Genomic DNA, 12,770 nt, shown 5'->3' with positions numbered 1-12,770 from the left:
TACAGAGTTTATGTGAGACACGTTATAAAAGGTGAATGCAGCCTTCCTGAAGGTAAGCCGCTGGTATAAAATAACCCTGGTAATTTAGCTAGTTCCATACTTTCACGACAGCTTGCAATGCTTCTGAGGTTATTAGGGGAAAACTGTTTCATTAAATAAGGTATTTGACTTATTTGTAAGGTATTTAACTTATCTAAATTATGCAGAAAGAAGTTAGAATATTAAGCCCTTGAAGCATTACGTCCCCACAGGGACAAAGCGGCTCTACCCTGCCTTCTTACCTTGTGCGGTACTGGGGGTGCAGCACGTACACGCCGTCCTGGTACTTATCTTGCACAGTCTCTCGGTCTAGATTAGCCAGGGTTCTGGCGGCGTGTGAGGCCTCCATAATGTGGTGGGACTTTATTGCTTCTACCAGTATCGAAACCCAGCCTGGTGAAAAGAACACATTCCCTAAACACCAGCACTAATCCGTCTCGGACTATTGAGAGGTTTTCAGGCTGAAAATGATGGGAGGAAGGCAAACCTCAGCATCTGTCTACGAGAAAAAGCCCTACCACCACAATTACATTCTTCCCTAAGGCCCCCTGGGTCCCACAACACAATGCCATGATGTCCCCAGCCAGGTACTCCTTAGGGATCTCAACGAAGGTTAAGAGCCATTTTCTTTATTTAGAAAATCTAACAGAAGTTGTAATTACTAGAGATGAGGCCATAAATGGTAAGAAAATGTAATATTTTGCTTTAGCAAAAATTATTAAACTCAGTGAGTTAACACTAGTTATTTCATTCTGATTGGCATATTAGCAGCCCTTAATAATACACGAGTGAGTAGTTTCTTAATAATGAACTTGTTTGACAGACAAAAACCTTGTAAAACCTGAGGTTCAGGAAGGAAAAACTCATTTTTTTAAATTGAAGTATAGTTGATTTACAATGTTGTGTTAATTTCTGCGGTGCAGCAAAGTGACTCAGTTATACCTTACATATACATTCTTTTTCATATTCTTTTCCATTATGGTTTATCTTAGGATATTGGGTATAATTCCCTGTGCTATACAGTAGGACCTTGTTTATCCATTCTATATATAACAGTTTGGAAGAACTATTTCTTAAAGGGAGACAAAGAAATACTTTGTGTAGTACAATTTCATTTATTTTTTATGTTTTTGTTGTTTAAAACAGTGTATTGCTTTATGAACATAAATATGTAGGCAAAGTTTATGCTTGTGCATGCATGCACACACACACACACACAAACACACAAAGATCTGGAAAGAGGCATCAAACTATTAAAGTCACTGCCTCTTAGGAGGGAGTTGGGGTTGTGGAGGGCTCTGTATAAAGCTGGGTTTAATTTTTTGCTATATCTGTGTTCTCCGAAGTATTTACAATGAGAGTCTATTCATGTATTATTTAATTTAAAATAAAACAAAATATGGGCTTTGAGGTCAGAGAGACTTGAGCTCAAATTTCTGTCCCTTGCTTACTTGCTATGGAAACTCAGTCAAGTTACGTGGTTCATTTGACCTGAAGGAAGGTTCTAATAAATTAATCTATATAAAAACTGCCATTTCCAAGCGCAGCAGGTGCTCAATAGAGAGCAGCTTGTCCTCCCTCTTTCATCCTCCCACTTTCTGTGGCAAAAGTGTTGAGAAGCACTGTGATGATAGGAGGCCATTATTTAATAATCCAAAAGAAATTTCAGACCCAATAATTCTTTAACAATACTCTAATTTGTAATATTAGAAAATCCCTCTTCAAAATCTCTTATAGAATGCTTTACAATAATTAATGTTTTAAAATTCTACCTATAGAGATATACAAGTATGTTATTGGTATGTACAAAAATATGGCTTTATTTTTAACGGAGTCACAAGAAAGGAAACACAAGAGAAAGCATGGCACAAGCCATTTCTACAGCATTTTTTAGTTGGCAAAGTATTTTTACAATGCCTGAGATGCTTCACCTAATGCTCCTTGGAAAACTTGTGTCTTTCTTAAATATTTACTGTTTTTTAATTACATAACTTCTGAATACATTTTAATTGTAAAAATAAACAAAAATAGCACTTAATAATGAACATCCCACTTTAGCACTCCCATCATTTCCCAATTCCCACTTATATCCTCAGAAGTAATCAAAGTTAAAAGTCTGGTGGACACCCTTCCAAACCTTTATAAAAATTCAGTTACATACCTATAATTTATGCATACACACTATAGCTCCATATGCTTTTTTTTTTTTTTTTTGCCTAAATGGAATCATACTATTCCTACTGGCCTGTGACTTGATTTTATACTTCAGCCATGTACACAGACCAGTTACCAATAATGAAATTGAATCAGTAATAAAAAAAAACCTCCCAACAAACAAAAGTCCGGGACCAGATGGCTTCACAAGTGAGTTCTACCAAACATTTAGAGAAGCATTAACACCTATCCTGCTCAATCTGTTCCAAAAAATTGCAGAGGAAGGAACGCTTCTGAACTCAAGCAAAAAGGCCAGCATCACCCCGACACCAAAACCAGACAAAGATATCACAAAGAAATAAAATTACAGACCAATATCACTGATGAACATAGAAGCAAAAATTCTCAACAAAATATTAGTAAGCTGAATTTGATGACACATTAAAAGGATCATACACCATGTATCAAGTGTGATTTATCCCAGAGATGCAAAGATGGTTCAATACCTTCAAATCTATCAGTGTGATACACCACATTAACAAACTGAAGAATAAAAACCATATGATCATCTCAAAAGATGAAGAAAAAGCTACTGACAGAATTCAACAGCCACGGGACTTCCCTGGTGGCGCAGTGGTTAAGAATCCACCTGCCAATGCAGGGGACATGGGTTCGATCCCTGGTTCAGGAAGATCCCACATGCCGCAGAGCAACTAAGCCCGTGTGCCACAACTACTGAGCCTGCGTTCTAGAGCCCACAAGCCACAACTACTGAAGCCCACATGCCTAGAGCCCGTGCTCTGCAACAAGAGAAGCACCGCAATGAGAAGCCCATGTGCAACAAGACCCAACACAGCCAAAAATAAATAAATTTATTTAAAAAAATAAAATATTAAAATAATTCAACATCCATTTATGATAAAAACTCCAAAAAATGGGTATAGAGGGAACATACCTCAACATAATAAAGACCATATATGACAAGTCCACATCTAACATCATACTCAATGGTGAAAAGCTGAAAGCATTTTTTCTAAGATTAGGAAAAAGACAAGGATTCCCGCTCTCTCCACTTTTATTCAACATAGTTTTGGAAGTCCTATTCACACCAATCAGGTAAGAAAAAGAAATAAAAGGAATTCATATTGGAAAGGAAGAAGTAAAACTGTCATTGTTTGCAGATGACTTGATACTTTATACATAAAAAAATCCTAAGGTGCCACCAAAAAAACTACTAGAGTTCAACAATGAATTCAATAAAGCTGCAGGATACAAAATTAATATACAAAAATCTGTTGCTTCTATACACTAACAATGAACTGTCAGAGAAATTAAGGATTTACCACTTACCACTTACCACTGCATCAAAAAGTATAAAATACCTAGAAATAAACCTACCTAAGGAGGTAAAATACCTGTACTTGGAAAACTATATATAAGACACTGATGAAAGAAACTGAAGATGACACATACAGGTGGAAAGATATACTGTATTCATGGATTGGAAGAATTCATATTGTTTAAATGACCATACTACCCAAGGCAATCTACACATTCAATCCAATCCCTATCAAAATACCAATGGCATTTTTCACAGAACTAGATCAAATAATTTAAAAATTTGTATTGAAACACAAAAGACCCTGAATAGCCAAAACAATCTTGAGAAAAATAAACAGAGCTGGAGGAGCCATGCTCCCTGACTTCAGATTCTACTACAAAGCTACATTAATCAAAACAGTATGGTACTGGCACAAAAAGAGACATACAGATCAACGGAACAGAATAGAGAGCCCAGAAATAAACCCACACAATTATGGTCAGTTAATCTACAACAGAGGAGGCAAGAATATTCAATGGACAAAAGACAGTCTCTTCAATAAGTGGTGCTGGGAAACTGGACAGCTACATGTAAAAGGATGAAATTAGAACACTTCCTTACACCATATACAAAAATAAACTCAAAATGGATTAAAGACCTAAATGTAAGACTTGAAACCATAAAATCCCTAGAAGAAAACATAGGTGGAATACTCTTTGACATAAATCATAGCAATATTTTTTTTGGACCTGTCCCCTAAGGCAAAGGAAACAAAAGCAAAAATAAACAAACAGCACCTAATTAAACTTAAAAGCTTTTGTACAGCAAAGGAAACCATCAACAAAACGAAAAGACAGGGCTTCCCTGGTGGCGCAGTGGTTGAGAGTCCGCCTGCCGGTGCAGGGGACACGGGTTCGTGCCCCGGTCCGGGAAGATCCCACATGCCACGGAGCGGCTGGGCCCGTGAGCCATGGCCACTGAGCCTGCGCGTCCGGAGCCTGTGCTCCGCAATGGGAGAGGCCACAACAGTGAGAGGCCCACGTACCGCAAAAAAAAAAAAAACGAAAAGACAACCTACTGAATGGGTGAAAACATTTGCAAATGATATGACCCATAAGGGGTTAATATCCAAAATATATAAACAGCTCATACAACTCAACATCAAAAAAACCCAAAACAACCAGATTAAAAAATGGGCAGAAGACAGGAATAGACATTTTTCCAAAGAAGACGTACAGATGGCCAACAGGTACATGAAACAATGCTCAACATTGGGAAATGCAAATCAAAACCACAATGAGATTATCACTTCACACCTGTCAGAATGGCTACCATCAAAAAGAACACAGCTAACAAATACTGGCAGGGATGTGGAGAAAAGGGAACGCTTCTAAATTGTTGGTGGGAACGTAAATTGGTGCAGCCACTGTGAAAAACAGTATGGAGGTTCCTCAGAAACTACAAACAGAATTACCATATGACCCCACAATTCCATTCCTGGGTATATATCCAAATAAAACTAAAACACTAATTTGAAAAGATACATGCACCCCAATGTTCATAGAAGCACTGTTTACAATAGCCAAGATATGGAAGCAACCTAAGTGTCCATCAGTAGATGACTGGGTAAAGAAGATATAGTGTGTGTGTGTGTGTATATATATATATATATACATATATACACACACACACACACACACACACACACACAATGGAGTACTACTCGGCCATAAAAAGAACGAAATTTTGCCATTTGCAACAACGTGGATGGACTTGGAGGGTATTATGCTTAGTGAAATTAGTCAGATAACAGAAAGACAAACACTGCATGATACAACAGAAAGACAAACACTGTATGATATCATTTATATGTGGCATCTAAAAAATAAACTAGCGAACGTAACAAAAAAGAAAGAGACTTACGGATACAGAGAACAAACTAGCAGTTACCAGTGGAGAGAGGGAAGCGGGGAAGGGCAAGATAGGGGTATGGAATTAAGAGGTACAAATTACTATGTATAAGATAAATAAGCTACAAGGATATATTGTACAGCACAGGGAATATAGCTGATATTTTACAATAACTATAAATGAAGTATTATCTTTAAAAATTGTGAATTAGTATGTTGTATACCTGAAACTTCAGCTATACCTCAATTAAAAAATACATTAAAAAAAGAAAGGTAAAGCACAGAGAAAAAAAATTTTGGGAAAGACATGGACAGAGTCTCAATGACCTGTGGAACAGAATCAAGAGATTTAATATACATAATTGAAGTCCCAAGAGGAAAGAAGAGAGAAAAAGGGACAAAAAAAAGAATATCTAAAGATAGACAAGCTAGAAAGTTTCCAAATTTGCTCAAAAACATCAACTCACAGATTCAGTCAGCTCAGTAGACCCCAAGCAAGATAAATATAAAAATAGACTAGGCACTTCATAGTCAAACTGTTGACAATCTAAAAAGAAGACAGGAAAAAAGACACATTTCATATAAGAGAAGAAAAGTGGACGTAAGAAGAGACTTCTCATCAGACAACACACACACACACACACACACACACACACACACACACACACACACACAGAGCATGGGGACAGAAGCCTGCTCTTGGTGTCTTGGAAACATGCCCCCAAATTGCTGCTTTGTTATCAATAAAAGGTTGATGTTCGGCTTGGGTCAAAAAAAAAAAAAAAAAGAGAGAGAATGGAATATTTTTTAAGTGCTGACAGAAGAAAATAACACACTGTCAACAAAGTACTCTTTATCCATGGAAAATAACCTTTCCCTGGATAATAAAATAAAGGCAAAGTCAAGACATTTTCAGAAAATGAAAGGTGACAGAATTTGTTGCCAGCAGATCCATGTCTTTAGGATGAAGTGAAATAATATCGGACACAAATTTAGATAGAAAAGAAGGAAGAGCGCTGTATATTATAAACATGTAAATAAAAAGTTTTCTTATGTTCTTTAAATACCACTTGACTGTTAAAACAAAAATAACAACAATATATTGTGAGGTCTATAACATATGTAGTCTATAACATATTATGGTCTATAATTATGACAATACCACAAAGGATGGCAGAGTGTATAAACTGAATTATACTGTTGTGAGACTCTCACGTTATATACAAAATGGTATAATATGCATTTAAGATAGACTGTAAAGGAGAAAAAAAGAAACAAAAACCAGAGAGGGGACAAATTGCAAGAGCAAGACAACAGACACAACCAAACTATCAATAATTACATTAGAGCTAAAGAGACAAAACACTTCAATTAAAAGGGATTATCAAGCTGAACTTTTTAAAAAAGATGCAAGTATGTGCTGTCTTAGAGACGTACTTATTTTTAGTCGCAGAAAAATGAAAGCAAAAGAAGGGAAAAAGACAAAAGATATGCAATGCAAACAGCAAGCATAAAAAAAAAAGCCAGTATGGCTATTTTAATACCTGACAAAGCAGACTTGAAGAAAAGGAGTATTACCAGTGATAGAGACAATACTTAATAATAAAAAAATGAACATTTCACAAGGAAGAAAAATCTGATAGAACTAAAGGGAGAAACAAATTCACAATCACAGTTGAAGAATTTAACACGTCTCAGTAATTCATTAAACGAGACAAAACTCAGTAAAGATCTGGAGAAGATTTGAATAATATGATCAACCAACTTGGTTGAACTGTTATGTATAAAACACTTCATCCAACAACTACAGAATATTCCTTCATTTCAAGTGCACATAGAACATTCACCAAGATAGACCATAAAATGGGCCATCAAATAAGTGTCACATTTCCAAAAACTAAAATCTTACAGGGTGTGTTCTTTGAATGCATGGAATATTAAACTAGAAATCAAAGACATACGACATCTAGAAAGCCATTAATATTTGTAAGTTACGCAGCACACTTTTAAGTAACTCATGAGACAAGAAGAAATCATAAGGGAAATTAGAAAATATTTCAAACTGAATAATGATGAAAATACAATATATCCAAAATTTGAGGGATGCATCTAAAGCAGGTTAGAGGAAATTTACAGCTCTAAATGCCTATATTAGAAAATAACTGTAATGACTTTAAAACACGTCTTCAAATTCTTTTGACACCGTTCTCATCAAGAGGTGATGGGTCTAAACCCCTTCTAAATCCCTTCTCCTCAAATATGAGCTAGCCTTGGTGACTAACTTTTAATCAATAGATCATGGCAAAACTTACTTCCAGTGCTTGACTATAAAAGGCAAAAGAGCTTATACCTGTCTCTCTCTTGGAACATTTGCCCTTGGAACCGAGCCATCAGGCTTTAAGGAAGCCCAAGGCGAGTGTTGAAAGAAGCCAGTGCCCCCAGCCCCGGCTGAGCTCCCAGCTGAGAACCAGTACCAATTTGCAAGCCACGTGCACGAGCAATCTTCAAAATGTATCCTCCATCTCACAGCTGAGCTGCCCAGCTGATGCTGCATATAGCACATAAAGGCCCTCTCTACTGAATCTTGCCCAAATTTCAGATTCATGAACAAAATATATGGCTGCTGTTTTAACCAGTGAGTTTTAGGGTGGTCTGCTACACAGCAACAGATTAACTGAAACAAGAAAAAAGGTTAAAATCAGTGATCTAAGTTTCTACCTTAATAATCCATAAAAAAAGAGGAACAAATTAAACCAATACAGTAAGTGGTCCTTTATAGAAAAGTCTGCTGATCCCCGAATCAGATTTCAGCAAGTTAAAAACTTCTGCTGATCAAGACACTCTTAGATGTAAATTTAAAAAAAAAACAAAAACAGAGTGATACAAGAAAAAAATGTAAATTCATCGTTTCTAATATTGTTGAACATATGCATGTATATGTGCACATAGGTATGTATATTTGTTTGTGTATATGCATATATATATTTGTATATATCACCCTGCTTTTTCCACTGAAAGAGCCCAGAAGCAAAGACACCCCAGGAGCAATAAGCACAGCTAGACAGTACCCAGATCTTGGTCTCTAAAATTCATTCTCTACTAAAAGGAAACAGGATTCTTTGAACAAATGAGCCTAGAACATCTTGTTATACTGGAAAGTAAGGAATGCCTCCCAAAATGATGTGGGCATATCAAAGGACACAGGAGCCAATTTGCCGGGCTCCTACTAACCAAAGCTGAGACAATCTGGCATCAAATTTTTAAGTACAATAATAAGTTGTAAACTATTAAAACATAGGAAACCATGTGCCCATACTGATAGGGAGGGAGGGAGGGAGAGAGAAGGAAAGGAGGGAGGAGAGGGAAGAAAGGAAGGAAAGAGAGAAGGAAGGAGTGAGAGGGAAGAGCTCTTGCTTACAGTAGAATGCCAGATGCTGAAAAGTAAACGAGGAAGGGATGCTGCAGTTGGAAAATCACCGTTGTGCAACCATCATGATAAAGACTGGATCAGGCAGGAATTTTCATCTAAAGTACTTCCCCACAGGTGGTTTATTAGTTGCAAGGGGGAAAATCAATTATACAGTGGACTTCTTTTTAGTCTTACTATGCCTCTTGGTTAACCAGATCATATAAAAGATAATATAAACAATTAGATGGTCATCATGGCAAAAACTGCTCTCCTGTGACTGTCCACACACTGATTATCTTAGGTGTGGACTACCCACGTCTCAAGCAATTCCTTGCCCTTCTAAAATGACATGCTCTAAGGACCCAAAACTAACCCTAAGCAAAGTCTTAAGCCTATTGAAAAATTAGCGTAGCATGAATGAGGGGTGGAGGTGGGAGAAAAACAAAGGACTGGATCCAAAATACTCGGTATGTAAAGTTGTTACCTGAGCGAACTATAGTAGAATGAAGATGTTCATTCAAAGCCATATTTCCAAGGATACGCATTATATTTCTCTGTACTTTAGGACAGTCCTTGTGAAGTTGGTACAGCCTCTGCAGTAGTTGTAAGCCTCCATTTGCTTCAATTTTATCACAATGTGTGGGTATCTAGCACAATAAATTAATGAAAGCTCACTTTATGTTGCACAAATTCACTAACCAGGTGACACAGCATGCTGGTGGGCAGCCAGGTGGCTCCTGCTCAAGGAAGAGACCCAGAGAGACCCCCCCAAAACTCTCAGCTCAGCTCAAATAAATAAGCAAACCCCTATCTGTGTGGGAAGTGCTTTAAAATCACTGAAAAATTAAGGCCACTAGGACTTGTGACATTTTTATTCTTAAAGTTATTCTGCTTAGTTCTTGGTTGGATGTAACTACAATGTCATTATTACAGAATTGTTTCAATTTATACTGATACTTTGACTGGCTTGAAACTACCTTAAAAGGTTCTCTACCCTTGAGAAATCTGCCACCTGATAACAGGAAATAATCCCCCTGTGTAAGTGGCACATTTTGCTTCTGCCTACAAGAACTCCCATATAGAGATAAGCAACATCTGTGGCCCTACACACTACCCCACACAAGCCCACAGCTATGGGGCTCTCCTAAAATTCAAGAGTTGGAATTTTTTTTTAAAGAGGAAGATCAAGTAAAAATTAAAAAGAAAGAAAGAGGGATGTGAATTTTTAATGGAGAAAAGAGATAAAAGAAAGCCAAAGGAAATATATACATTAAGGTAAGGTGACATAACTGATCAACAAGCCATTACAGTCTGCCAACGTCACCAGCACAGCCTTGCCTCTCCCCAGCACTTAGTTTTATCACTTATATCACTTATGTGATATCATGTCATGTATATGCAATGATTTTCACTCTCTAAATTTTTATTAAATTTTACCACATTTTATATGCATTTAAAAAGTATGCCTTTTAGACATATATCAAGTGAGATATTAATATGTTGAGAAGTTTCTGGAAAGGTAACTATTACATTCCATGCACTGGACATTCTACTGCAGATGCACCTATTGTTTCGGAAATCAGTCATAAGTCACAAAAAAATCAAGCTTACTTTCCCACATTCCCTTTTTAGTGTGTTACCACACTAACGACTCTGCTTTGTGCTCGATTCCTGATTCCACCCGAGGGAACTGAGATGACCAGAGAGCACCATGCTTTTGTGCCACGTCTAATGGTTCCAAATTAAACTGGAGCGTTTAGAACCTCTAGGATGGTGTTTCTCATGATGTGGGAGGAACCAACTACATTGGCCTCACCAGGGATGCCTGTTACAAATGCAAGCTCCTGGACTCCACCTCACATCTACTAAATTACAACTGCTAACTGTGAGCAGGAATGTGCATTTTAACATGCTTCCTGGATGATTTTTATGCACTGATGCTTGAGCACCACAAAGTTTGTTGCTTTTTTCTTTTTAAAATCAAACTATGATGATAGAAAAGTTGTCATAATGCCAAATTTTTTTTTTAATCATTGACATATGTATGCTGTGGTTAAAAATCAAGACTATGGTCAAATAAATACTTTTTCCAAGTATTTACCTTTTTTCTATCTTAACACATCTTTCGCAAATATTTTACTGGAAATTAACTCCCTGGTAATGTTACTTGTAAAAATTATCTGAGAAAGGTAATGCAAGACAGCATAACACAAAGGTAAATGCCATATTTAGACAACAGGTTGCTTTATGAGCAATTAAGATTAAATCCATTTTTAGAAATACTTAGCAAAAGTGAAATTCATGTATTGGTGCTAAATCATGATTATCAATTCTGACAATTGAGAAAAAAGCAGAAATTTAAAAACAAGCGAAAAGCTTTTTTTTCTTTTATAAAAAATGAGAATTATTTCCCTTGAATGAACCAACATGTATAATTTTTTCAATGTGATCATAAAAAGTAAACCATATTTTGAAAATGTAAATTACCTCAGAATGTTTTACTAAAGCTTCCAAACAGAACATTTCCACTGTAGCTGAAGGAACTTCTCCAAAACTTTCAGCATAAGGAAGTCCATTTCCTCCAAAACACCATAAACCACCCTGAAAGTGAGATAATTAAAATTCTTAGTGAAAAAAGTGTCTAATATTTTTTGTTTGACAAAAAAAAAAAAACCCTCTGTACTATATACAGTATTAGAAAGAACTAATATGTAAGACTCAAAATATTCTGGAAACTTACAGGGAACTTTCATTATGCAAACTGTTGCTAGACTAGAAAACATATGGAATTATTCTTAGAAGAGAGCAGTCTTTGAGACTTTCTCAATTCTTTCCTCTGTGTCCTCTTATCTGAAAGTATGGAGACTAACACATAAATCTTGACAGTAAGAAAAGCCCAGAGCCGAACAAATGTTCTAGTGTCAGATTATGCCAGTTGAGTCTACTTAAAAATCTATCAATCAAAATAACAGAAAAGGCATTACTGGAAAAATTTAAAATAAAGACAATGATAACAATGATCAGAGAGCTTTTAATTTTAAAAAAAAAGGGAATTCCCTGGCAGTCCAGTGGTTAGGACTCGGAGCTTTTGCTGCCATGGCTTGGGTTCAGTCCCTGGTCGGGTTCAGTCCCTGGCTGCGCAGCGCGGCCAGAAAAACAAGAGAGAGAGCTTTTAATTTTTCTTAAATTGAAATTCAGGTTCACATGGAAGAATAAACAGAAGAGTTAGGAAAGTTATGAAACAGAAGAGTAGTGGGGACTAGTCTTAATAGATATTAAAACATATTATAAGAATAAATGGGGAAAAGAAAACTATTCAACTATTAACCACAGGTCAGTAACATGCAATAATCTCCTAAAAATCAGTGAAAAATACCAACAAGGCTATAGAAAAATAAGCAACAGTCATGTTGCTCTAAATGCCTCTAAAATAGATAAGAAAGGATATTTTACATCTATCAGACAGGTGGGGAAATAAGACGTTCTCATTACCCTGCTGCTGGTAATACCAACGGGCTACTTCTATGGAGGACAATTTAGCGACAGCTGTCAAAATTACAAGTGCCCATGCCCTTCAATAATTTATCCTACAGGACACTCACACACTGGCAAAGTGATATAGGTACAAGTTTGTTCATTGCAGCTTTGTTTGTAAGAACAAAAGACTGAAGCTCCCTAATGTCCTTCAGTAGGGGGTTGGTTAAATAAAGGATGGTACAATTATACAACGGAATGCTATGTGAGTCTCTTCATATATTGATATACATCACTCTCTAAGATAAACCCTTAGGTGAGAAAAAGAAGGAGCAGAGAGTGTGTACCATATGCTACCATTTGTGTAAAAAAGTGTGTTAACTACATGTGTATATTGGGGTGGGGAGATACAAGGAAGACTTATTACTGTATCTTCTTTTGAAGCGCTTTGTATTTGAACTAG

The 12,770-nt window shown here is 36.5% G+C and overlaps 1 protein-coding gene across 6 annotated transcripts in view; it reads right to left on the bottom strand.

Moving 5' to 3' along the window:
- The window catches only part of SERAC1 (serine active site containing 1), an 86,354-nt gene that overhangs the window by 10,908 nt on the left and 62,676 nt on the right, over positions 1 to 12,770 (bottom strand). For all 6 annotated transcript variants that reach the window (XM_049695462.1, XM_049695460.1, XM_049695463.1 and 3 more), the window contains 3 exons: positions 11,321 to 11,434; positions 9,318 to 9,480; positions 282 to 432 (listed from right to left, as the gene is read on the bottom strand). In XM_049695462.1, coding sequence (XP_049551419.1) covers positions 282 to 432; positions 9,318 to 9,480; positions 11,321 to 11,434 — 428 coding nt within the window. The remainder of the gene's footprint in view (positions 1 to 281; positions 433 to 9,317; positions 9,481 to 11,320; positions 11,435 to 12,770) is intronic.

Source organism: Orcinus orca, chromosome 12, assembly GCF_937001465.1.
Source record: "Orcinus orca chromosome 12, mOrcOrc1.1, whole genome shotgun sequence".
Taxonomy (NCBI): domain Eukaryota; kingdom Metazoa; phylum Chordata; class Mammalia; order Artiodactyla; family Delphinidae; genus Orcinus; species Orcinus orca.
The sequence above is the reverse complement of the archived record's forward strand: the minus strand, read 5'-3'. Positions and strand labels throughout refer to the sequence as shown.